The 27363-nt window shown below is 40.4% G+C and overlaps 1 protein-coding gene, 1 long non-coding RNA gene and 1 pseudogene across 7 annotated transcripts in view; 1 reads left to right on the plus strand and 2 right to left on the minus strand.

Annotated features, from left to right (window-relative positions):
* Nucleotides 1-4504: 4504 nt before the first annotated feature.
* Nucleotides 4505-11725, minus strand: LOC115943636 (uncharacterized). Its single transcript, XR_014143662.1, has 3 exons — nt 10816-11725; nt 10611-10700; nt 4505-8811 (listed from the first exon to the last, which is right to left on the minus strand). It is a non-coding gene; the product is annotated as an uncharacterized LOC115943636 (long non-coding RNA).
* A 6225-nt stretch (nt 11726-17950) lies between these two features.
* On the plus strand, nt 17951-18372 carry LOC102745897 (small ribosomal subunit protein eS12 pseudogene; annotated as a pseudogene).
* Nucleotides 18373-22472: 4100 nt separating this feature from the next.
* IWS1 (interacts with SUPT6H, CTD assembly factor 1) overlaps nt 22473-27363 on the minus strand; it is a 40911-nt gene continuing 36020 nt past the window's right edge. For 4 of the 6 annotated variants that reach the window (XM_031036772.1, XM_006741322.3, XM_031036770.2 and 1 more), the window contains one exon: nt 22473-22841. In XM_031036772.1, coding sequence (XP_030892632.1) covers nt 22710-22841 — 132 coding nt within the window. In that variant the 3' untranslated portion in view covers nt 22473-22709. Of the gene's footprint in view, nt 22842-26849; nt 27008-27363 lie in introns of all 6 variants that reach the window. The other 2 variants (XM_031036771.2, XM_081814645.1) reach the window with 1 other exon arrangement.

Raw genomic sequence — 27363 nt, forward strand, 5'->3', positions numbered from 1 at the left:
TAGCCTGGTGGTGGGTATTGAGGAGGGCACATTCTGCATGGAGCACTGGGTGTTATGCACAAACAATGAATCATGGAACACTACATCTAAAACTAATGATGTAATGTATGGGGATTAACATAAGAATAAAAAAAAATGAAATAGAGACCCAATTTTAAAAATGGGCAAAACATCTAAATAGACACCTCATCATAGAAAATATACAAGTGGCAAATAAGCATATGAAAGGGTACTGAACATATATGCCATTAGTGAATTTCAAATTAAAACAACGAGATACCATTACACACCTATTAGAATGGCTAGAATCCAAAGCACTGACCACACCAAATGCTATCAAGGATGTGGAGCAACAGGAAATTTCATTCATTGCTGGTGGGAATGCAAAATAGTGCAGCCACTTTGGAAGGTAGATTGTCAGTTTCTTACAAAGCTAATCATAGCCTTACCACATGATCTAGCAATTGTGCTCCTAGATATTTACCCAAATGATTTGAAAACTTATGTCCAAACAAAACCTACATAGACATATTTATAGCAGCTTTATTTATATTTGCCAAAAAATAGAAACAACTAAGATATCCTTCAATAGGTAAACAAATAAACAAATTGTGCTATGACCATAAATGGAATATTATTTTGATATTTGAAAATGAGCTATCAAGCCATCAAAAGATATGGATGAACCTTAAATGCTAATTGAAATAAGTCAGTCTGAAAATGCTACTTACTGTATGAGTCCAACTAAGGAGGTTAAATGGATGAAGCAAAAGGGATTTTTTAGGGCTGTGAAACTACACTACTACCATAATACTGAAATGATGGATACATGACACTATTCATTTGTCAAAACCCATAGGACTTTACAGTATGCAAATTTAAAAAATTGTTTAGGAGGTTGGGAAAATCCTATGATGGAATACAGACTGTGACCAAAAAAATCTAATGTATTACTAATGTATGAAACAACCTCACTGAAGGGGGTTGGAGTAAAGGTGCTGACCTACATAACTTTGGAAATGAGTGGAGTCTGTAAGACTAAAGGCAAAAAGGACTGCATGTAAGCACTATACTTTTGTTGATAAAGTTGTTTCCTATAGGTGAATGAGTTAGCAATTCTGATATTGCTCTCTATATATTCTAGAATTGAACAGTAAAGGGATGACAGGGAGTGAAAGCCAGATTCCTCACTGGTAGACTTGGAGTTTACAGATAAGGAAGAGGAAAGGTTAGAATAATCCATTTGGCAATAGAGTAGAGAACACCAGTATGAACTCATGTGTAGCTTAACACAGATACAGATGGTTACATACAGAAATATTTAGAGATCTGTTTATACACACAGGTTAGTACATGCACACATATATCCTTGCTCTGTCAGCAGAGAAGACCTAGATGCAACAACACCCCAGTAGCAACAAGCACACTTAATGCCCAGATCTTGGTTTCTAATACCATCCTCCAATAACAAGAACCAGAGATCTTTGGAGAAATGGGTGATTCTACAGCTGGAGTAAGAAATATCCAAGATGAGCTTGCAGCATCTTACAGTGCCTGAAAGGAAGGAATTGCTCATCACACACACACACACACACACACACAGATGAGGTAATGTCAAAGGGACACAGGAGCCAACTGAAAGAGCTCCCAATGGCCAAAGCCAGATCAGTGGAACAACAAAATAAAGTAGTACTGGATTACAACCCAAAATATAAAATAAATACTCTGAGAGTCTACATTGACATAAATGATTAGATAAATTAAAAATGGGGGATACAAATCTCCTATGCAGAAAAATTCCAAATAATTTCTGTAGATACTTTACCCTCAGGAAGTGGAGCATAATTCCCCACTCCTTAAGTGTGGGCTGGAGATAGTGATTTCCTGCCCAAAAGTACACTATAGAAAAGGGAGAAAGGAATAGCTTTATAGTGGAAAACATGGCATACACTATGTCAGCCAGGTGATCAAGATGATAATATGTTGCCTTGATATGATGTGATGAAAATGGTGCTTTACCTCCATGGCCTTCCTCCCCAAAACCAGTAACAGCAGCCTAACCATGAGGAAAACACCAGACAAATTCCAGTACAGGAACAGTCTACAAACACCTGACCAGCACTCCTCAAAACTGTCAAGGTCATCAAAAACAAAGGAAGTTTGAGAAACTATCATAGTCAAGAGGAGCCTAAGAAGACATGATGACTAACTGTAATGTATCCTGGATGGGATTCTGAAGCAGAAAAGGAGATTAGATAAAAAACTAAGGAAATCTGAATAAAGTATGAACTTCAGTTAACAATAATGTATCAAAATTGGTTCATTAAATGTAACAAATGTACCACACTAATGTAAGATGTAAATAAACTGTGTGTGGAGTATGCAGGAACTGTCCGTACTATCTTCTCAGTTTTTCTGTAAATCTAAAATGGTTTTTGAAAATAAAGTCTGTTTGTAAAAAATGAAACAGAGGACAACAAAGAGAACTTAGAAATAAAAAAATAATTACCATGAGTAAAGAGTTGAAAAATAAAGTTGAGGAAATCTCAATGTCCATAAGAATAAAAAATGCATAAACACAGATGTCCAGCATCTAATAGGCATACCAGAAAGAGAGAACAGAAAAAAAAAAAAAATGAAAGACTGGAAGTCACTGAAGAAATAATAGAAGAAAATGTCCCAGAACTGAGGAGATGTCTTCAAATTGAAAGAGCCCTTCAAGCACCAAGCAAATGAATAGAAAAGGACCTAGGGCACCTGGGTGGCTCAGTTGGTTAAGCATCTGCCTTTGGCTCAGGTCATGATCCCAGAGTCTGGGATTGAGCTCCCTGCTGAGCAGGAAGCTCGCTTCTCTCTCTTTCAGAAAAAAAAAAAAAGACCCACACCTATACACACTCTTGTGAACTTTCTGATTAGAGACAAATAATCCAGAAAACTTCTAGAGAGATTTTTTTAAAAGGTCACCTTTAAAGGAATAAGCAAATTTCTTTTTAGCAACATCAGATACTAGAAAAGATTGACAAGATCTTCAAAAATTTGGGGGAAAATTATCTTGTATCTTGAACTCTAAAACCTGCCAAATGATGAATCAAATTTGAAGGCAAACTAAAGTCATTTTCAGATGTGCAGGTCTCAGTTTTCTTCCCAAGACCTTTTCTCAAAGAAGTTACTATACTCTTGCAAAATAACCCTTTAAGGACAAGAAATAATCCTATAAGAACAAGAAAACTGTGGGATCCAAGATATACTGGAACTTTCAAGGGAGGAGACAAGGGTATTATATAAAGCTTTCATATAAAGGAAGCAAATAGAATGATAACACAAACTTTTATTAGTATCAAAAGAATTACAATAAAAAAACAAAAAATATCTGTCAAATCAATAAAGGTAAGTGAATTTAATTCATCAATTAAGAGAAAAAAATTCAGATTAGATCACAAAGTAAAACCCAATATTGTGCTGCGCATAAAGCAAAATGACACCAAAAGCACGAGAAACAAAAGAAAAAATAAACTGAATTCCATTAAAATTAAAACCTTTTATGCTTCAAAGTGAAATGATAACTCATAGAATGGGAGAACATTTTGGCAAATCATATATCTGATAAGCAACTGATATCTAGAGCATATAAAGAACTTTTATAACTCCATAAAAAGACAAAAAACCCAATTAAAAATGTGCAAATTATCTGAATAGACATTTCTCCAAAGAAGATATACAAATGGTCAATAAGTCTCAAATAGTATTAGCTATCAGGAAAATGCAAATCAAAAGCATTAAGAAGATAGTAACAACTGTTGGCAAGGATATGGAAAAACTGAAGCCCTCATACATTGTTGGTGGGAATGTGAAATTATACAGCCACTGTAGAAAAAAGTTCCTCGGGCGCCTGGGTGGCTCAGTTGGTTAAGCGACTGCCTTCGGTTCAGGTCATGATCCTGGAGTCCCGGGATCGAGTCCCACATCGGGCTCCCTGCTCAGCAGGGAGTCTGCTTCTCCCTCTGACCCTCCCCCCTCTCATGTGCTCTCTCTCATTCTCTCTCTCTCAAATAAATAAATAAAATCTTTAAAAAAAAAAGAAAAAAGAAAAAAGTTCCTCAGTAGTTAAATTATATGAGCCAGAAATTCTACTCTTACATATCTATCCAAGAGACATAAAAATACATGTCCTTGTACATAATAACTTGTACACAAATATTCATAATAACATTATTCAAATTAGCTCAAAAGTGGAAACAACCCAAATATCCATATACTCTTAAATAAATAAAATGTGATACAGCCATTTAATAGAGTATTTATTTGGCAATTAAAAAGGTGAAGTGCTCGAGGGCACGTTCTGCATGGAGCACTGGGTGTTGTGCACGAACAATGAATCATGGAACACTTCATCTAGAACTAATGATGTAATGTATGGGGATTAACATAAGAATAAAAAAAAAAATGAAAAAAAAAAAAAGGTGAAGTGCTGATACTTGCAAGTATAAAAGATTTTATTTCTTATTTTGAAGTTTCTTTAAAAAATAATGAGTTGTTTAAAGCAGTATAATAATAATATATTGTGTGCTATTATGGGTTGAGAATTATGTTCTTCAAAATTCATATGTTGGGGCACCTGGGTGGCTCAGTTGTTAAGCGTCTGCCTTCGGCTCAGGTCATGATCCCAGGGTCCTGGGATCGAGCCCCACATCGGGCTCCCTGCTCGGCAGGAAACCTGCTTCTCCCACTCCCACTGCTTGTGTTCCCTCTCTGGCTGTGTCTCTCTGTCAAATAAATAAATAAAATCTTAAAAAAAAAATTCATATGTTGAAGTACTAATCCCCAGTACCTCCAGAGGTAACCTTATCTGGAAACAGGATCATTGCTGAAGTAATTAGTTAAGTTAGGATGAGGTCTTAACTGGATGGAGTAGGGTGGGTCTCTAATCCAATATAACTGGCATCCTTATAAAAAGGGGAAATTTATTTATTTATTTATTTTTTAAAGATTTTATTTGAGAGAGTGAGCAAGAGAGAGAGCACGAGCAGGGGAGGAGCAGAGAGAGAGGGAGAAGCAGGCTCCCAGTTGAGCAGGGAGCCCAACCTGGGGCTCAATCCCTGGACTCGGGGATCATGACCTGAGCCAAAGGCAGACACTTAACCAACTAAGCCACCCAAAAAAGGGGAAATTTAGACAAAGAAATGCACACAGGAAGAATGACATGTGAAGACTGAGTTATGCTGCCACAGCAAAGGAGCTACCATAAACTGGGAAAGAGTCCTGGACCAGATCCTTCCCTAGCACCTTCAGAGGGTATATGGCCCTGTCCACACTTCGATCTTGGACTTCCAGCTTCCAGAACTGTGATATGATAAATTTCTATGGTTTAAGTAACTCAGCTTGAAGTACTTTGTTATGGCAGTCTTACCAAACTAATACATGGAATTAAGAACATGTAAAAATAAAATGTATAACAATAGCACAAAGGCTGGGGGAAGAGAAAAAGACGTATACTGTTAGAGTGCCATGTGTCAGCAAACTGACATAAATTAGGAATCTATACTCTAAATCCTAAAGAAGTGCCTCAAAAGGGTTATAGCTAATAAATCAACAAAGAAGATAATGTGGAATTATAAAACTATATTCAATTAATCTAAAACAAGTGTCCCCCACACACCCAAAAAGAGGAAAAAGAATAGATGAGATAAATAGCTAGAAAATAAATAGCACTATGGTAGATTTAAATCTTATCACATCAACTATCACATTAAATGTGAAGGTCTAAATATTCAAATGAAAAGGGTAGAGATTGTCAGATTGGATGAAAAGTAAGGCTCAAATTGCCTACAAGAGGCCTACTTTAAACACACAAAAAAACCTGGGGCGTCTGGGTGGCTCAGTCAGTTAAGCGTCTGCCTTCAGCTCAGGTCATGATCCTAGAATCCTGGGATCGAACCCCTCGTTGGGCTCTCCACTCAGCGATGAGTCTGCTTCTCCCTCTCCTTCTGTGATCTCTCTTGCTTTCACTCTCTCTCAAATAAATAAATTTAAAAAAATTAAACACAAAGAAACAAATAGGGTAAAAGTAAAAGAATGGAAAAATACACACCACAATAATATTATCAAAAGAAAATTGGGTGACTATATTAATAACAGACAAAGTAGATTTCAAAGCAAAGAATATAACCAGGGATAAGAAGGACAACTTCATAATGACAAAGAGAAAAGCCAATTTGTCAAGATGACATAATAATCCTAAACATTAATGCACCTAATAATAGAGCTTCAAAATACATGAAGCAAAAATTTATGTAATAGAAAGAAATAGACACATCCACAATTATAGTCAGAGATTTCAATACCCCTCTCAATATTTGACAGAACAAGTAGAATAAAAATCAGTAGATATACAAAACTAGAACAACACTACCAACCTACTTGACCTAGTTGACATTTGTGGAACACTCCTCCAACCACAGCAAATACACATTGTATTCAAGTACACAAAAAATGCTTACCTTAGTAGATCCTATTCTATGCCATTAAACAACTCAAAACTGTAAAGTTATTCATACCATACTAAGTATGTTCTCTGACTACAATGGCGTTAAATTATAAGTAAATGACAAAAATGTGGAAAATTCCCAAATATTGGAAACTAAATACCACACTTCTAAATAACATGTGAGTCAAATAAATTAATTCAAAAGGAAATGAGAAAGTATTTTGACTTGAATGAAAATGAAAACACAATATATCAAAATTTGTGGGATGCAGCTGAAACAGTGTTTAGAGGGAAATTTTTATAACACTAAACACCTCTATTGGAAAAGAAGAAAGATCCCAAATCTATGATTGCTGTTCTACCTTAGGAAACTAAAGAAGGATAAATGAAATACAAATTAAGAAGAATAAGGAAATAATAAAGATTACAACAGAAGCCAATTAAATAGAAAACAGAAAAACAACAGAGAAAAATAATAAAACCCCAAACTGGTATTTGAAAAGATCCATAAACCTGGTAACTGTCTAGACCACGAGTTGGAGGAATTTGGGGGTTGAGCACAGAAAAAGATATGACCACCAGGTGGCAGTAGCACATAGTGAACTTTATTTGGCTAACACCTGGACAGGTTGGCATGATGAGGGAAGTCCTTCACAGGATGAAACAGTCCAGCCAGAAGGAGAAGAGGAAGAGCAGAGAGCATGCTTGTGGGTTTAGATGATGTCACTCAGTAGCAACACTGAGAGTCTCTAGAACATGGTGCTCTGAAGGGCAGTCTTTTATAGCTACTGGGTTTATTTTATCTATGACTAGCAGATGTTAGGTGTAGTTTCCTGGGGTATACAAAGCAGATAGCCTGCGAATGGCTAAAAATCTGCTTATTTGAGCTATGTTCAAAACTCTTGCAAGAGTAAAATCTGAGTTTGGCATCCACATGCTTTTGAGCTAACGGGTCACAGGCTGCTATTAATAAGCTAGACAACACAGGGCCAATCTACAAGAGGTTATCTTTGGCTCATAATGTAATAATCCATCCCTTGGGCCCATGTTGCTTTAAAATTTTAGTTATATGTAAATGCATTATGCCTCAGTTTTTGCCCATGATAAAGCATTTTAAAGCCCCAGAATCCTATGAGAGTAAAAACAAGGATTTCAAAGCCCATTTGCAGCCAGTCTGTCAGGAGAGTAAGTTAGAAAATTCTGATTTGTTCAATTTGTTTAATCTGTAAACTGTCATTAAAGGGACATGGCCCTTTATTGCATGTCCCTGGCTATCTTTAAAACACGTAGCAAGTTGTGTTAAGTGTATAGATCCCACTGCCTTCAGCAGCCAATAAGTTAGGACTATGTGTTGATACACTGGTGGCCGTGGAGTCGACACTGGCAAGGACAGGAACTTAGGTAAGGAAAGGACACAGCAACAGAGTAGGGGTTGAAGTCAGCAGTCATCTGCACCCAGCAGTAGAGGAATCTGTCTTCTGGGTATTGTCCAAATCGTGTTGCCCAGTCTGGGATGACGAGTTCAAACCCACAGGTGTCCGTTGCAGATCCAGACTTGTTCCTCAGTGCCTTTAGTGGAGCAAAGTACGTGGGTGGCGGACGGCAGTGCCTTTCTCCCCAGATGGTGGTAGGTGGTCTGCTTAGCTAAATGCTGGATGATGAGTGGACACAGGCCAAGGACAGTCACAGGGTTGGTTCATGTCAGGTCTTCATCCCACATTTTGCTGAAGTTCTGATTAAATAGTTAGCCCATTAACCCCCAACCAGGAGTGGTAAAAATATAAATCTTAGGAAAGTGTTTGTCAAGGGCATATGCTATTTCTAGAAGTATTATACTCAGCTCAGACCATTGGACGCTTTGGTCTATCCCCCATACAGAAATTGGAGTATCTGAATATGGGCCATAGGCTGAGGCTGCCCACTGTTTGGCTCCTTTAAGCCCTGTGCTCACGCCATTGGTAAAGAGACCTTTGATTTTCTCATTTTGTGAGTGCTGGCCACCCTACCTCTAATCCCCACTGGGCAAGGGATGAGACGCTGCTGGGGACTTTGGAAAGTTAACCTAGTGGCAGGGTATGTGGCCATTCCCTCATGGAGTTGTGACACTCCACAGGGCCAGGTTAGGCTTGCTCCTGTGGATAACATTTCCATCTTCATAACTTTGCAGCTTCAGTTTTGCAGAGAGCTTTTCTCCATTTTTCAGATCATAAGAATCTCACTCCATCAGTAACCGGCTCTGCTCCAGTGTGGGCTTCCATTCTGCTAAGCCCCCAGAATGCCGCCCATGTTGCCTCTCCAGGGTGAGCACTTTAGGCTGAGTCTGGGAGCTGATGGCACAAAAAGACCCTGGGTAAGCGCTTACTGGTCCGTTTGGTTCAGAGATTCCAGGAAGCAAATTTTGGGGTGGCTGAACCCTCCAGTTTTACGTCTTGCCTTCAGTTTATCTAGCACCTGTTACTATTGCTCAGGTCCCCAGTGGGAAGTGGAAAACTTATGGGGACTCAATAGATGGGGACCAGCAAATACTGGAGGTGAGGAAGACATCGGCACCAGCATCCAAACATTCCTGCTAAATCTTGGGCCTCCTTTCTGACGTGGGGGGTTTGAGTGCTAGCAGTTTGTCTTTTACCAGAGCATTAGTCAGCTAGGGCTGCCCTAACAAAGTGCCACAAACTGGGGAGCTTTAACAATGGACATTTGTCTCACAGTTCTGGAGGCTGGAAATCCAAGATCAAGGTGTCAGCAGGGTTGGTTCTGTTCATGCTTCTCTCCTAGTTTCTGATGCTTTGCTGGCAAGCTTTGGTGTCCTTGGCTTATAGAAACATGACCTTGATCTTTGTCTTCACCTTCACAAGGTGTTCTCCCTGTGTGTGTGTCTGTTTCCCAATTTCCCCTTTTTGTGAGTACACCAGTCATACTAGAGATCTGCCCTACTTTAGTGTGACCTAATCCTAACTTAACTAATTACATCATCAATGACCCTATTTCCAAATAAGATCACATTCTGGGGTACTGGGGGTTAGAACATCAACGTCTGCATTTGGAGGGAACACAGTTCAATCCATAACCACTAGAGAGCCATGAGTAAAAGACCCTCCCCTCCCCTCCCCTTTCCTCTCTTGTCTCCCCACTCCATTTCTTTTCTCTTTCTCCTCTTCCTCTCCTCCCTCTCTCTCTCTTCCTCCAAAAGACATCCAACTATTAGTGCCGGCTATAGAAGTGAACGGAAAATGATTTAAAGTGGGAGAGTGGACAAATGGGAATTTCAGAGTAGGGAGCAGGGGCAGTCACATGCCCTGGTGCTATTTAAGTATCTAGGGAGCCCCAAAGGCCTTCCCTGGGCATTCCTTCAATAGTTGGTGCCTCTGTGTAGAGGGCAGTCCTTGAAAGTCATGCCCTCAGGAGAGCTTCGTGAGTGGGAAGGAAAAGGTACAGATCAGTGGGCCTGCTGGGCCCCCATTTGCTGTTCTGAAAGGGACCGTATACAGCCACATACACTCACCGAAGACAGTGGAAACTGTAGACTGCCTCTGTGTGGTAGGGAGATTTTTCACTCCTACCCTTTGAAATGTTTCTTTTTTAACCATGGGCAGGTTTCGCTTTCCAATTAAAAAAACGGTAATAATGTGAAAACCACGCAGGAGCAAGTGGGTAAGGAACCAAGTCGTGGCTCTGCAGGCTGTGTGAGCTGCTCCCCACACTGCTGGAAGGCCTCTCCTGGATGCATTGGCACGGGATACGAGAAACACAATGTTTTTTACTGTAAGGATAATTATCTTAATCCACCAGCCATGTCAACCAGCAGATTTGCCTTTGAATATTTTATCAATCTTCCCCCAAACCTGCTCTTTCTTAAAAGTTTCTCACCAGTATAGGCATTCAAAGGACTCTGAAGATAATGTCAAGATTTGCTAAATATTTTGAACAATGGCAAGTGCTCAATTTTGGAATAAGTATATGCCTTCTCAGAGTGGCTATATTCACAAGACAGATACCAATACTTGAGTGTCTACTGTGTACCAAGCAGTTCCCATGCATGATCTTATTTCCTTCTAACAACTGCTCTCTAAGGGGAGTAGAGGCGCCATCGTTATCCCCACAGGGACTAATCAGTAAAGTTACTTACGCGAAGTCAAAAAGTGTGCTGGAGGAGCCAGGATTTGAGGCTAGGCCTGGGCAAACTCTGCAGTCTGAGCATGTAATCCTTATACTGTTCCTAGGTGAGGTAAAGGAAATATAAAGCCACATATCACCAAATCCAATGCTAAATTAAGCAGTGAGATTGAAAACACATAGGAAACCGAAAAATAATCACAATGAAGTAGCCTCACCTACTAAGCTACCTACTATGTGCTGGGCATCCTTCTGAGCACTTCTATCCCCATGACCTCTCTGTGCAGTGGGCATCAATGCCTTCAAGGAGGAGGAAACCAAGGTTTAGTGAGTTGAAGTGACTTTTGCCCTAGACCACATAGTCCATGGGTGGCAGAAGGGGAACAGGACTTGGGATCACGTGACCCCAAAGCACCCTCTTTTGCCACTTCCATTCTCATTCCCATTCTGCCACTGTAAGTGATCTCAATATGTCCCTGAGTGAGCAGATGAAAAGAATACCACCATGAAGAGTAACCCCCTCCCCACACCAATAATACCATGGCCCTGCGCTACCTGAGCTGGGATGTGGTTTGAGGTAAAATTCATTCTTCCCCTCTGCCTTCCCAACCAGAACTTGGGACAGTGCTGCCCAAGGAGGGGAGAATAAAGGTAGTGAGTAGCTGGAGCTCTCCATCTTACCTCAGCCCTATTCCCTGGATCCTCCCACATGTAGATTTGCCCTTTGTGCACCTGGGCACTTGGCAAAGGTCTGCAACCAAGACCCTCACCACCAGTGTGCTCTGTCCTAGCTACCATTCTGGAGTGAAGGGCTCCTGCAGGGGTAATGGTCAGGAGGCCTGGCTGTGTTTCACCTGGACACTTAGTGAGTACTGTGAGCTGGAGGAAAGGCTGGGCTGAAATGGGTCTCCATCAAGCTTCTGATTCCATTTCATGGATGAGGGCGATCATTGTGGCTGTGACTCCAGATGGGGCTGTGGAAGCCACTGGGAAAAAACAGCTGGGTTGAGTGAACGTGCTTCCAACCGGCCATTTTGCTCAGACATCTACAGAAGAAAATGGTGCAAAGAGACCTCATGTTCTCAAATACTTTTTTTTAAGCTAAGAAAATGTCAAAAACTTCCCTGAATGGTTTAGACATATGTGTCTGATGATGTCACAACAAATGATCTGAAAACAACATAATACCCATCCAAAGATGTCAATACCGAGAAGATTCCTAGCATTCACATCTGGCATTCCCAGAAGTTCCACCCCAAGTCTAGTGCTTATCTTTCTTGGCAGCAATTTAAAGAAATACTTAGTAGCTGATGTCTGTCAGCTCTGTGACTCCATTCAGAACTCCAGCCATATGCATCCAGACCAGCACGGGGCATCTCCCTTGCTCAGGGAGCCACAGGTACTTCAGACCACCTTCACTCTTCATCTTCACCACTCCCATGGGGCTTTCCCCTAGATGCTCTGTCCTCATTAATGGTACCCTATCCTCCCATTCACCCAGGCTCTTCCTTCTCTGACTCTGGCAGCAAATGAGGAACAAGCTCTAGCAGTTCTCTCTCCGAAGATCTTCCTATCTGTTGTCTCCCCTTCATTCTCAAAGTTACTATCCTACTCAAGAACTCCATCTCCCATCAGGGATACTACAACCACATAGTTGACCCCCCCCCTCTTCAATCATGAAATTTTTCCTTCAGATCAAAGCATATTCAGAAGCCCAACATAGGAGCAAAAGGAAGCTACTCTGGAAGGAAGAAAGAGAAAGGAATCAGGCACAGGTATGAACACCTGTGTCCTCTAAGGCCACCTTCTAAGTGTCATATATCTTACCTCATCTCTTTTCACACTTCCTGGAATCTCTGCAGTTACCTGAATACACATGGTAGAGCTTCAGTCCTTGGGATATAGTGTTTCTTCTGTTCACAATGTCTTCCCCGCTTGTCTGCCCAGCACATAGTTAAAGCTTGAAATCTGGAACCAGAAAAAGCCAAGTTTGAACCTCAGCTCCAAGTACTAGCTCTGTGACCTTGGTCCTTTCTGAGCCTGTTTCTGCATCCCTAAGATAAAGGTAATATCAGCATTTATGTCATAAAACTGTTAACAGCCTTAAATGATACTATATTCATTGCTTAGTGGAGAGATGGCACACAGTAAGCACTCAATAAATGTTCACCATCATCCTCGCCCTCAGCAGTCAACTCAACATGCCTCCTTCATGAAGTTTTTCTTGATCCTCTCCAGTTGCACCCCCAATAAACCCACTACAATGCATTTCTAGTTAAGTTTGCTTTTCTGTGTCCCTCCTCACATTGTGACCTAATTAAGGACAGAAGCTAGCTTGTTCATCTTTGGTCCTCTGTTATCCAGCATATCCAGCACCTATAGGGCTCAGTGTTTGTTGAATGAATTGATTAATGAATGAAGAACAGAGGTAGTAGGGGCCATTCATGCACCAAGTTTACAGAGTATGTACTATGTGACATGGTTCTGGTTGCTGGGGATACATCAATAAATAAAACGGATGGAGTTCCTGCCCTCATGGAGCTCCCATTCTAATGAGGAAGGTACGCTCAATAACAAACAAGTAAATATATAGTAAGTTAGATGGTGCAAAGTGCTTCAGGGAAAAATAAAGTGAGGGGCAGGTGTTGCTTTCTCATATAAGAAAGAGGCAATGTGTCACCAATAAGGTGACATTTGAACAGAGACCAGACGAAGTGAGAGAGCAAGGTTGGTGGATATTTGAGGAGACAGAGCAGGAAAATGTGATCCAGACTGAGAACAGCTGGGTGCACATGGCCAGTGGGCCCCTGAGTGGAGTGAGTGAAGGGAAGAGTGGCATGACGTGAGACCAGAGTGGCTATGGGGGTTGTGGAGTACAGACCATGGACCACGTGGGGTTCAACCAGTCCTTAATGAAGATACAAGCTATACTAGTTGGTTACTTTCTTGGGTGTCTCAAAAATCCTGTAGCAGAAAGGAAAACTTTCCAAGCCTTAATCAGCCATGAGTGCAAATGAAGTTTCATATTAATATCTGAATCTCAATGGCTTTGAGTGCTCATCTATGCAAATGTAGGGAGTCCTACCTCAAGGAAAATCCTTCCTCCTCAAATGTTCTAGGAATCCTAAGGGTGCACATGATCCTAAATGGGTTGCTATGGCCGCTCAGGCCAAGCTTTTGCAGCTTCAGGCTTGATTATTCCACAGATACACCCCAAGAGGGGGGACCACTCTTGTCACCATGCCCTAAATTGGTTGGCCAGAGGAGCTGCCATTCCAGGACTCCACAGGGCTATGAGGTGAGAGTGTTCCTTTTGCGTACGGATGACCAGGGCTGTTCCACAGCAGAACTTTTTGAACTCCAGTGTTATAGCATCTATCAACACAGCTTTCAGTTCACACCTACAGGCTCAGGACATACCGGGACCTTCATTTTGACTCCAACATTCTATCCTCTTGAGAAGAGGGGCTTGCCCTGTCAGACTGGTCCTTCTCTTACAGGGAATTTTCTCTTGGGGTTCCCACAATCTCTGCAGGTGGGTCTCTGCCTGGGCCATGTCAGCCTATGCATCCTATCAATAATCAAACCCAATAGTGGAGTGAATTCAAGACTTTTCCCCAGGATCCTCAGCCCTAACAAACATCAGTGACTGTAACATCTGAAGAAGGTTATCATCGAACTATTTAGCAATATGGCTGAATCCCAGCCCTTCCCCAGCCATGACCCTCTGAGACCCTTCATTAGGATATTAGCCTTATCAGTGTCCTGAGGTCTTCCATGTATTATTCAAGGTATGGTATCTTGAGTGATAACAGCAAAACCTGGAAAAGAATGGACACAGGTGTTCACTTCAGATGGTACAAGTTTAAACAAGGTCCAAGAACAACTACGGATTAATGTAAAAACTCTAAGCATCTATTTAAATCCTGGTATTTCACCCAGAAAACACCACAGCATAACTGAAAGCTTTGGAGGCAGAAAGAATGGACTCTGGATCCATGGGTGGTTTGCTACTTACAGTGTGACTTTGGGCAGTCATTTCACTTTGAACACATTTTTCTCACTTATGGAAAGATAAATGGTGGCTTCTTGTGAAACCTAAATAGGGTGATTAACTGAACACCACGAAGACATGAGGCCCAGCTGTGGTTCCTCTCCCTTTCAGCAGAGACATGCACAGGATGATCCTTATAATACCATCTAGGCTATGGGATCAACTTACAAGGTTTTGCTGTTTTGTTTTAAAATTTTTTAAAAAGAAAGTTGGTTGATATGAGATCAATTTCATTCTGAATTCTGCTCTAAGGATAACATGATTATGCTGAAAGTCTACCAAATTTGATCCCTTTTTAAGTATCATACTGAACAACACTATTTCTTAGGAAACCCCTGAATGGTTTTTTCCACCTCAAGGTTTTTTCTGACTTCCTCAATAAAAACAGAATAGCAACACTTAGGAATGGCCAGAAAATATAAGCCAAGAACTAAAAGTCTGAACAATAAGAACTATCACATACTTCATGTGGAAAAAATCCAGCTGAAAAGGTGGCCAGGGATCAGAAATCAGGAGACCTGACCTTGAATTCTGGCTCTGCCACTCACCAGTTGGGTGGCACCTTGATCTCTGTGCATCATTATCTTCATCTGTAAAACAGAGACAGTAACATCTCATAGAATTAAGTATAATCAATGTCAAAATGTGAAGTGCCATATGTTAGGTCAGCTCAACAAACTGAATGGTGACAATCAGACGGAGATGGTCCTTGACCCCTGGGAGCTCACAGCCTCTTTGATTTGGTCCTTCCTCCCAACATGGGTTTCAGAAGAGACCAGCTTGGAACAGCTGTCCAAAACTACATTGGTCAACTTACCAGATAAGTTCCTCAAAAGACCAGTGTTTACTGACCTCTGCTGGTCTCACACAGAACTGGTCCGGGGAACTCCATTTATGTACTATCTCTAGCCAAAAAAGTAACTTCTTTCTCAAAACACATACAAAAAAAAAAAAAAAAGAATTACAAAGAAATCACTCATTCGCCAAACTCAAAGGGCAGGAAAGCATAAACTCTCTCCTCTTCTCTCCCAACTCTCAAACCATGAGCACTGATTTCCCTCACCCACAGAGATCCTGACGTGTTGGGAGACCAAACTCTGTCTCTTTACTTTCAATCCATTGCATTTTTAACATGTCATCGTAAAACATTTACAAAGTATTTTATTTAAAGCCTCACCCATTGCTCTCTAGTCAAATAAACCCAAGGAATAACTAGCTGTCTTAGGGCCTGATGCACTTTGAACCTCCCTTGGTGCACCCATAACTGCAGCTAGTTCCACCATGGAAAGAACCTACAGGTCCAGGGCCCCAGGCTTTGTAAGAACTGAGCTAGTCCTGGGGAGCACAGACCCAAACCCTCATCTCATAGAGTGAGTGGTGTTTTCACTGGTTGCTCCTTCAAATCCTGCTTTAAAGCAGCAAGAATGTTTTTATTTTATTTAAGGTTTATTTTAGAGAGAGAGAGAAGTGGCAGAGGGAGAGAGTCTCAAGCAGACCCTGCACTGAGCACAGAGCCTGACATGGGGCTTGATCTCACAACCCTGAGATCAGGACCTGAGCCAAAACCAAGAGCCGAACACTTAACGAACTGTGCCACCCAGGTGCCCCAAAGCAGCAAGAATTTTTTTTTAAAAATCTTGTAAGTAAATCCTTTTACAAACTATCACCCCCAAGTTTTTGTAGGATCTTTACATTTATGTACTCAGCTTGCTTAAAACGAGGCATACAGGTAATGCTGTGACATAGCCCACCACTTTTTTTTTTAAAGATTTTATCTATTTATTTGACAGAGAGAGACACAGTGGGAGAGGGAACACAAGCAGGGGGAGTGAGAGGGGGAGAAGCAGGCTTCCCACGGAGCAGGGAGCCTGATGCAGGGCTCGATTCCAGGACCCTGGGATCATGACCTGAGTCAAAGGCAGATGCTTAACAAATGAGCCACCCAGGTGCCCCACCACTTTCTTTAAAAACCAATGAACATATGAAATGCACATGTGGAGCTCAATGGTACCAAAATCAGCCAATTTAAGACAACTCGCTACAGAATCACATGCATTTTTGTAACATTTCTAGCTCATGTCAACACTAGACAATTCCACCTCTCAGGACTTCTCTAACATCTCAGCAATTCTTTTATATACAAGTAACCTACACTCACTTCACTACACACTACACTCTACCTGTGCGTCTGAGGCTGGAAGACGTCTGCTACCACAAGAGGGGAACATCACCAGAACAGAGGCAGTATGGAGCTTGGCCTGACAATCTCTGCCTGTCTGAGGAAGAGTAGTATGCAGGTGGGTAGGGAGAAGGCAATTTGGAAACAATGGTTAATCTGATGCCCTCCCCCAAAATTGTATTTTACTAGTAAGGGGTCTCTCTCTGGCTCCCAGGGCACAATCTCAGCAGGCCAGGAGGTAGTCATATGATATAATTTAAATGATGCAAGAAAAAACCCCTGTCAACCGAGAATTCTGTATCTGGCAAAACTATCCTTCAAAAATGAGGGAGAAATTAAGCCAGATAAACAAACACTATGGAAATTCACTCACTAGAAAAGCGCTACAAGAAATGCTAAAGGTGGTCCTCCAGGTTGAAAGGATACTAGTAACTCAAAGCCAAACAAAAATGTGAATTTTTCCAGTAGAGGTAAATACATGGACAAATATAAAACTCAGTATTGTAACTTCTTTTACAGGATTTAAAGTAGAAAAACATAAAAAATAACTGTAAATCCATGTTAGTGGGTACACAATATATATATTCTGTATATACATATAGTGATTTGTGACATCAATAACATAAAGGCAGGCAGACTACAAAGTAGTTTTTGTATGTGATTTAAATTATTTAAAAATATTTATAACTTAGCATGTTAGAAGTAATTGCCATAACTACAAAGAAAATGTCTATAGAATAGACCCTGAAGTGTTGCTCAAATAAATGAGATTATACAGAAAGACATCCTGTGTTCATAGACTGGAAGACTTCATATTGTTAAAATGTCAATACTACCCAAAGTGATCTATAGAACCAATGCAGTCCTTGTCAACATCCCAATGATGTTTCTTGAAGAAACAATAATCCATCCTAAAATTCATATGAAATCTCAAAGGACCCCAAACAGCCAAAACAATCTTGAAAAAGAACAAAGTTGGAGGACTCACAATTCTGGATTTCAAAATTTACAAAGCTATAGTAGTCAAAACAGTGTCATGCTCTTTCCCTGCCACCACCAAGCTGCTCAGAGGCAGGGTTTCAGGTATACTCAAGATTAGGCTCTACCCTAGCCCACCACCATGGCTGAGGAAGGCATTGCTGCTGAAGGTGTAATGGATGTTAATACTGCTTTGCAAGAGGTGCTGAAAACCACCCTCATCCACAATGGCCTAGCACATGAAGTTCACAAAGCTGCCAAAGCCTTAGTCAGGCGCTAAACCCATCTTTGTGTGCTTGCATCCCATTGTGATGAGTTTATGTATGTCAAATTGGTGGAGGCCCTTTGTGCTGAACACCAAAATCAATCTAATTAAGGTTGATGACCAAGAAATGAGGGGAATGGGTAGGCCTCTATGAAGAGAGAGGGAAACCCCATAAAGTAGTTGGTTGCAGTTGTGTGGTGGTTAAGGACTACGGCAAAGAGTCTCAGGCCAAGGATGTCATCCAGGAATACTTCAAAATCAAGAAATGGACAAATAAAAAACTTGGTTCTTGTTCCTAAAAGTGTCATGCTAGTGCAAAGACAGCCGGATAGACTGATGGAAGTGAGCCCAGAAATAAACCCTTGTATACATGGCCAAATGATGTTTGACAAGGGTATCAAGACCATTCAATGGGAATAAAGAGTGAAAAGGCAATCCACAAAATGGGAAAAATATCTGCAAATCATTCATCTGATTAGTTATTATCCAGAATATATACAGAACTCCAACAACTTACTTTAAAAATGGGCAAAATATTTGGGGCGCCTGGGTGACTCAGTCGGTTAAGCGTCTGCCTTCGGCTCAGGTCATGATCCCAGGGTCCTGGGATCGAGCCCTGCATTGGGCACCCTGCTTGGCGGGAAGCCTGCTTCTCCCTCTCCCACTCCCCCTGCTTGTGTTCCCTCTCTCGCTGTGTCTCTCTCTGTCAAATAAATAAAATCTTTAATAAATAAATAAATAAATAAAAATGGGCAAAATATTTGAATAGGTAATTCTCCAAAGAAGGCATCAAAAGCACTAATAAGAATATGGAAAGATGTTCAATGTCACTAATCATCAGAAACATACAAATCAAAACCACAATGACATACCATCTTGCACCCATTAGGATGGCTACTATCAAAAAAACAGGAACAAAACCAAAAATAACCCAAAAAGCAAAACATAAGTAAGTGCTGATGTGGCTGTGGACAAATCAGAACCCTTTGCACTATCGGTAGAAATATAAAATGGTGCAGCCGTTTTGGAAAACAGCATGGCAGTTCCATAAATTAGAATCGCCATATGATCCAATAATTCTACGTCTGGGTATATACTTGAACTCACAGCAGGGTCTCAAAGAAGTATTTGCACACCCATATTCATGGCAGCATTTTTCACAACAGCCAAAAGGTAAAAGCAACCCAAATATCCATCAACAGATGATGCATGAATAAACAAACCAGGGGCGCCTGGGTGGCTCAGTCGTTAAGCATCTGCCTTCGGCTCAGGTCATGATCCCAGGGTCCTGGGATCGAGCCCCGCATCGGGCTCCCTGCTCCGCGGGAAGCCTGCTTCTCCCTCTCCCACTCCCGCTGCTTATGTTCCCTCTCTCGCTGTATCTCTGTCAAATAAATAAAATCTTTAAAAAAAAAAAAAACAAACCATGGTATATACATATAATACAGTATTATCCAGCCTTAAAATAGAAGGAAATTCTGACCCATGCTTCAAAATGAATAAAACTTGAGGACATTATGCTAAGTGAATACACCAGTCACAAAGGATAAACAATGTATGATTTCATTTACATGAGACAGAGTAGCCAAAACCAGAGACAAAGTAGTATGGTGACTGCCAGGGCTGGGGCAGGAGGAAGAGAATGTGGAGTTACGATCCAATGAGTAGTTTCATTTTTTAAGATGAAAAGATTTCTGTAGAGGAAAGGCAGTTGATGGTTGCAAACAAAAGTGAGTGGACTTAATGCCACCAACTGTACACTTAAAAACTGTCCTTTAAGGGGCGCCTGGGTGGCTCAGTTGGTTAAGCGACTGCCTTCGGCTCAGGTCATGATCCTGGAGTCCCGGGATCGAGTCCCGCATCGGGCTCCAGTCCCGCATCGGGCTCCCTGCTCAGCAGGGAGCCTGCTTCTCCCTCTAACCCTCCCCTCTCTCATGTACTCTCTCTCTCTCATTCTCGCTCTCTCAAATAAATAAATCTTTAAAAAAAAAAAAAACTGTCCTTTAAGATGTCAAATTTTATGTGTATTTCATGTATTTATAATTAATGTAAAATAATTAAAATTAGTCCACAATTAATTTTAACTGGAAAAAAATGATTCTGCATCATTCCATTCAAGTGGTCAAAGTTACCACCACCAACACTGGAACAAACTAAAGGTCTTTGTGGAGAGAAATATGCTTAAATATTTGGGGACCAAAAGGCAAGCTGTCAGCAAGTTACTCACATGTATAAAGTAAATGCTACAAATATGAACAATTGGTTAAATATAGGCAAAGGGTCTATGGGAGTTTATTCTACCATTCTTGCAACATAGAATTCTAAGTTAGAAATATTTCCAAAATTAAAAATTTTTTAAAAAGCCATCCTGTTAGGCCAGGTTTGAGAGTTTCTAACCCATGGACGAAGGATCATTTATATAGAAACCACCTTTTCTTCAACATAGTATTGAGAACCTTCCACATCATTTTGAATTTCTCACTTACGATTATCACTTTACTATCTGGCACGTTTTACCCCGTATCAGAGGGTGAAATAATCAGATAATTGGAACTTACCCCATCAAATGGCAAAATGCTGTATCAGTAAGTTTAAATCCTTTTTAAAAAGCACAACTCTCACCTTTCTTGTTTAGAATTTTTAATGACCAGGGTCATCAACATCTGCTTCAATAGGTGGCTGTGCTTTTATTGCTCTCACAAGCTTTTTTAAAGGCTATTTATATAAAGCAAAATGACTGTAGAAAATAATTGTTTCCCCCTCCACCTAGAGATTAGTAATCACCTGGTAACATTTTTATGCACCTGCCTTTTACAGCTCACTGTCCCATCTGTGCTAAGCATGTTGAGTGTAAATGCAGGGGCGCCTGGGTGGCTCAGTTGGTTAAGCATCTGCCTTTGGCTCAGGTCATGATCCCGGAGTCCCAGGATGTAGCTCGCCACCCCCACCCCCACTTCAGCCCTGGCTCAGCAGGGAGTCTGCTTCTCCCTCTTCCCTCTGCTACCCCCACCTCATGCTCTCTAATAAATAAATAAAATCTTTTAAAAAAAGAAAGTAAATGCAGAGATTCTGAGAGATTCTTTTGAGTAAGTGCATACACTTCATGCCATTTTGGCTGTTAAAGGCTTTTATGGCAAGTATGATTTTCACGTTTTTTTGAAAATCAAGGTTGTCAAAAACCCTATTCCAATTTGTGAGTAGAATTTCTATAATTAAAATGAATTATTAGTTCTTGGATTTTGTCATTTTGACTAACTGGAGATTTTTCATAATTAAATCTGCAGAGACTAAGGTAAGTTTAAAGTATCACAAAAATAGAACAGTATAGCCATAAATATAATTTTCTCTAACCCAACTGCCCAACTGCCATCAGTAACTGGTACAGTGATTTTCAGTTACATCCACATTTCCTCTAAGGCAGTATTTCACCTTTTTTTTTTTTTCATTATAGCACACTTCCCATGAGAAAACATCAATGTAATTTAATTAAAATCAAGTAATTAAAATTTCCCTAACAAGAGAAATAGTAAGAATTAAGATTTTGTCATTATTTCATTTCAACCCCAACTAGAATATTGCAATTCAATTCTGACACTAACCACCTGGGGTTAGCAATGGACTCAACAGGTTTAAGGGCTCAGTCCTCCACAAGACTGTTCCCATTTTGGATGCCAGCTGCCAGTGGGTCCATTACCACTTCTGACTGACTGGTTACAAATCTGGGGGTTCCCATGATCCCCTTAGGTTCAAGAATTTGCTAAAATGACTGACAGAACTCAGGAAAGCACTATGTTTATGATTAGTTTTATTACAAAGGACTCAAAGTAGGAGGACCAGCCAAATGAAGAGACAAAGGGTGAGTTCTGGGAGGAAACAGAGCTTCCATACCCTCCCTTTGTGGAATGAAGGCATATCATCATCTCAGCTTATCACTGTGCTCACCAATCTGGAAGCCCCAGTGAGCTTGAGTGTCCAGAGTTTTTAACTGGGGTTTCACTATTCAGGCACGACCAATTACATCATTGGGCACATGACTGAACTCAATCCCCTCACTCCAACCTGTCAGGCCTGCCCAAAATCCCAACCCTTGAATTACTTGGTAGATCTTTCTGGTGACAGCCCCCATTCTAAAGCTGTCTAGGGGCCTACCAAGAGTCACCTCATTAGCATCACAAATATATTCTTATCATCCAGGAAATGCCAAGGGTTTTAGAAGTTCCTTGTCAGGAACCCAAAACAGAAACCAAATTCCTTATTATACCACAGTCAGGAAGGCTGAACATGGAAGATGGAAGGGTCACAAACCCCTGAAATATCTAAGATTTTTTTTTCCCCTCACCAAGAACCAATTTTCACCCCCACTGAGAATACATCCTCTAAGACAATGAAGAGACAGTCCCCCAAAACCAGAATGAAACTTTATTGTGTAAAGTTTATAGAAGTATGACTAGTATTCTTCTGTACAAAATACACAACAAACAGTTTTAAATACAAGTGAGAGAAATGCGAATCCTATGACAACGTCTGATATAAGCAGAACCATTTACAGATACACTAAAAAATTTTTTAAAATATCATCTTTCTCCAAAGAGTCCATTGCGCATTTCTTAGAGATGGGGACACATCCCAGGCAAGGTCACAATGGCATTTTATTGCCCTCGATGCTGATTTTCACTGCGTGTGCAGATCTGCTTTTTTTCCTGATATCTGTGAACTTTCTCATTTGTTTATCCAGTCGACTGATACCCTTCTTGGAGGTCCCCTGAAACTAAGAGTGGGGTAAAAATTAAAGAGCAAATTATTGAAATACACAAATCTAGTTTTGTCTTTCATGTTCTTTTATCTGAAAGTTAACAGCCAGAAGAGCTTCAATCTCTGTAATAATCACAATATGCTTTGGTGACCTCAGGAACAACAGATCAAGTGTACACACCAGTGTTAGCCATGTACACGTATTAAACTCTCTCAATATAGATTAACAGTTGTCTGTGTCTTATTTTAAAATTCTGCCTCAGTCCATAGAAACCTCCTAGATGAAAGGGGGAAAATTTAAACTATGATCACCCCAATTCCATTAAATTACATTTTGACTATATGCTTTTCCCTTTCGAAGGTCAAACATGGACCAGACCACTTGAGATATTCACCTCCCAACAGTGCTGGCATGAAGAATAGTGATCTTTGAAAGTCATCTGAGAAAAAGCCTTAAGCATAATGAATGAGGTGAGAGGTGAGTAAAGTGAACCCATTAAGTGCTAAAGCTCTAGTTTCAGACTTGGGGTGAATCCCCACTTTGACTTAGCAAGTTCTAGAACCCTGGGCAAATCAGGCCCCTGGTCTGTACTCCTTTCAAGACTGCCGGGAGAAGTAAATGAGATAATAGTGTCAAATACCAGCACACAGTGCTCAAAATAAGTATCAGCTATTACTACTACTTTGGAACCAATTAGATTTATGTTAAATAAGTACACCTGATACAAAAAGAAAAGTAAATGAAATCTTTTGATCCAAGGGGCTTACTACTTCTTGCATCTATCTCTTCCTGCTTGCCTTATATGTTTAAAGGTTTGTTGTTAGGTTATTTCTTTTATAATCTGAAATGACTATGGGTCTTGAAAAGATGCAGTCTCCAAGAAATTGACCTTTAGAAATGATGAAAAGGTCTGCCACTTACGTCAAAGACCAGGGGGAACTCTTCTTGTTGACTACAGTGTTACTGACGATTCCTATCTTTAAGAATGTTTAGTGGTTTAAAAAGAGACTGAGTTTTTCTACTTCTCCCCAGATGTTTACTACTGAACCACCTGTGAAGCTCAATTCCAAGACTGCTCAAAGAAGGCAGGGCTCAGGAGGAGACACTCTGGGTTTGGTTACCAGTGTGGTGACGTTCCTTTTGAGTTGAGAACCCTCCCAAGTCTTATCCCACCTCTAGACTCAGCATGCACCTCAGACAAGGGCAAAGAACCCTAAGTCAGTCTTGAACAAGAGTGATCACCCACCCTAGATTTTCTAAAACAATCCCAAGTCCAAATATTCATGTCAATTTAACACTTGGCACTAGTACTCTGAGTTAGCATAAACATTCATGATCAGATGAGAAGCAGCTATGCTACCATCACCCTATCAAATCCCCAGATTTCCTGGACAGTCCTAAACATGTGACCTCCTTTCAGACAATGTGCCCTGATTCTTAGCACTTATAGTCAGTCCACATCAGAAGCCTTACCCGCTCAGATCTCCAATTACCCAACTCCCAGCAGCTTTACACACCAGCAGGAATGTCTCCCAGCACCCTAACCATGTGAGCCCTCTAGCCTCTCTGCAAAAGGGACACACCCAGGTAACGCTGACCCATTCTTATTTATATAACTTTTAAGACCTGTAGCTGGCAGACGCCTAGTTTCCCCAAATCGGAGAACACGTAGGATATAGTACCTGACATGCCAAATTCAATAACCTCTCTCCTGATTCAACTCTGTACCACCTCCTCAGGACATTAAAAGTGTATGCTGCACTGTTTTATCAGTGAAAAAACAAAACAGCTTAAAAGATTAGCAAGACGGGTGTGCTTAAAAAAAATTATGGTACAACTGTATTTTGACAGAATATTAAGTCACTGAAGAATGTTTACTTAAATGAATTTTTATCATGTTAAGTAAAACACAAATCCAACAAAGTATAAAACAATTTTGCATAAAAGTTGAAAACAAAAACACCAAACCACAAAACTAGTAATGTTTATGTACAATATAAAAAGGACAAAAAGGAAATATCCCAAAATGTTAATATTAAGGTGTGGTGGAATTACAAGCGACATTAATTTTATTTGTGCTTTCTGCATTTAAACGTTTGTATAAAAACATACATTGCATTTGTCATTTTACTGTTATCTTAAAAGCACTCCATGGAATAAATTAACATATAAACATACAATGTAGGGTAAGTTACTGCATTATTTAGGAGTGAAAAATCAGAAACCACAGAGGAATAAATAAACAAATTATATATTCACAAGATAGACTATTATGCAGCCATTATAAATGATAAATGATAAGGTGGTTTAATGAGGGGAAGCAACCAAAATTATATACAGTATAATTTTATGAAAGTATCAGTAGGAAAAAAAGGGCAAAAACTGTAACAAACTGCTTTTGAATGGTGGGTGATTTCTCTTTCTAATCTCAAAATTTTCTGTAATTATAAACAGAAAAAAACAAGTTTGAAGCATTACTGGAAATACATTTAACACATCAAACTGTTAACAGTGGGGACTTCGAGGAAGGGCTTTAGGAATGGGGTTATTCTATAGTGTTTTATATGTACTTATGTACTTTCAAAAATAAAAATGACATTTAAAACAAAGAGAGTTTCATTTGAAAGCCATTTACTCACTCCAATCTTCTTCTGGAAAATACATTTTCTAATAATACTCATTAGTGTCTGCAATGTGGAAGCCCTGAGTGAATTCGTAAGGACTCTTCCTGAACAGGAAAACAGCGTCAGGTGGTTTAAGGACAACACCCTAAACTGTAACATGAAACCACCAGCCCCCAAAACATGCCTAGACTCGGGCCTAGATAAATACTGGCACATTATGATCTTGGGAGTGCTAGGATAAAGGAAAGGAAAGCAGCTTGAATTTCCCTCTTCTCCTGCTAGTCATCTCTCTGCTCTAGCTGGGCCACTTGTTCCCACCTGCCCATCACCTACTGGGAGAATGGGATCAGAACCAGTAACACTGGCAGACGGACACATGCCCTTCAGGACACAGGCTTCCAAAGAAGACTGGCCACTGAGAGTTTTTTATTACATTTTCTCTGCCTTACTGTAGTTCTCAATTCTCAAACATAGTGTGCTGGGGAAGAAAAAATACTACTAAGAGAGGGATAGCAAGAGGGGAAAAGACAGTGAAAAAAGTAAAGATAAAAAGAAAAGAGGGGCGGTCGAGGAAGAGCAGGGGTATCAAGGGATGTAGATATGGGTAAAAGTACAAAAAAGGGGAAGGAAATATGAAAAAGTTCTTGGCACTGAAGTAATGCTCTTCTATCTCTCATTTATTCTCAGTAAGTAAGAAAGTGTGCTTTGTTCTGATTGCAGCTTAACAGCAAAAATGAACTGGCACAAAGGTGAGTGTTGTCCGTGAAAACAGCTGCCCAAGCAGGGGTCATGGAGAAGTGACAAAGGGAAGGAAACACACTCAGACTCTCATCAAGAGCACACTGCTACAAAGGTAGAGCTATTCATCTCAGAGCACAGCAGGGAGTGAGTGTGGCTTTAAGGAATGGTCCCAACGTTTTCATTTCCAACCATGTATTAAATATGTAATAATCAAATTTATCTCTTAAATATTCAGTGTAAGGCTTTATGCAATGGGTCCTCTCAAATGCACACTGATGAGCCACTGACAATGGAGGGAAAAGTCACCTCCCTTCCACCAAGAAGCTACTCATTACTTGTGTACATGCCTGTAATGCAGACCACTATGATTCTGGACCCTAAAAAAGCCTTTTTAATAAAAATGGGTAACAGGAAGATCAAAATGCTTATCGGGGAATTAATTATGAGTTTCCGGGGTACTAATAAAGGAAGGGACTTCCATTTCAATTTCTAAATATTCAATAGGACTCGAAAGTCACGAAGTGTTTGTTAAGGTCATTATTTCAGTAACTGTAAGTGGGCCGGGCCTTTTCTGGTTAAGAAAGCACACGCACACTTGTTTCCACTCTAGCTGCTGACAATTCAAGCTCATGCACAGAGCATGCTTCCTTGGGGATACCTCCCGGATACACTCTGGTAGGGCCAGGACTACAGGGGCATCCTGTTGCCTTCAATGCTGAACTTGACAGCACGGTGCACTTTGCTGAGTCGTTTCTGTTCTGCAAATCGCCTCTTATGCTTTTCCAATCGGCTTAGGCCCTTTTTAAGAATACCAGGCTAGAAAGAGTAGTTTGAATGGAGAATAAAAAAAGATTACTGAAGAGCAATGAAGATCACGGAGTAGTATTTACAATGATGACAGAGGAAGTGTTTACCCTAAATATTTCACAACAGAATTACTTAAAACAGTTGAAGAGAAAGGGAGGGGTAGATTGAAGAAGCAGGGAGTACTGTTTCTCATGATTCTAAAAAATGACTGCATGAGAACACTCTAGGCTTCAAGATTCAGCTGAAATAAAGGGCTCGATAATGTTGCTTTAAGTCTGAAGTAAAGCTCACAAGCAATGAATGATCTGGCTAGCTAAGAGACCAGAAAACAGCTCTCTTTAAATCAGATAAACCTCAAGAGCTGT

Source organism: Leptonychotes weddellii, chromosome 3, assembly GCF_054177405.1.
Source record: "Leptonychotes weddellii isolate Sample4059 chromosome 3, ASM5417740v2, whole genome shotgun sequence".
In the NCBI taxonomy this organism is placed as follows: Eukaryota; Metazoa; Chordata; class Mammalia; order Carnivora; family Phocidae; genus Leptonychotes; species Leptonychotes weddellii.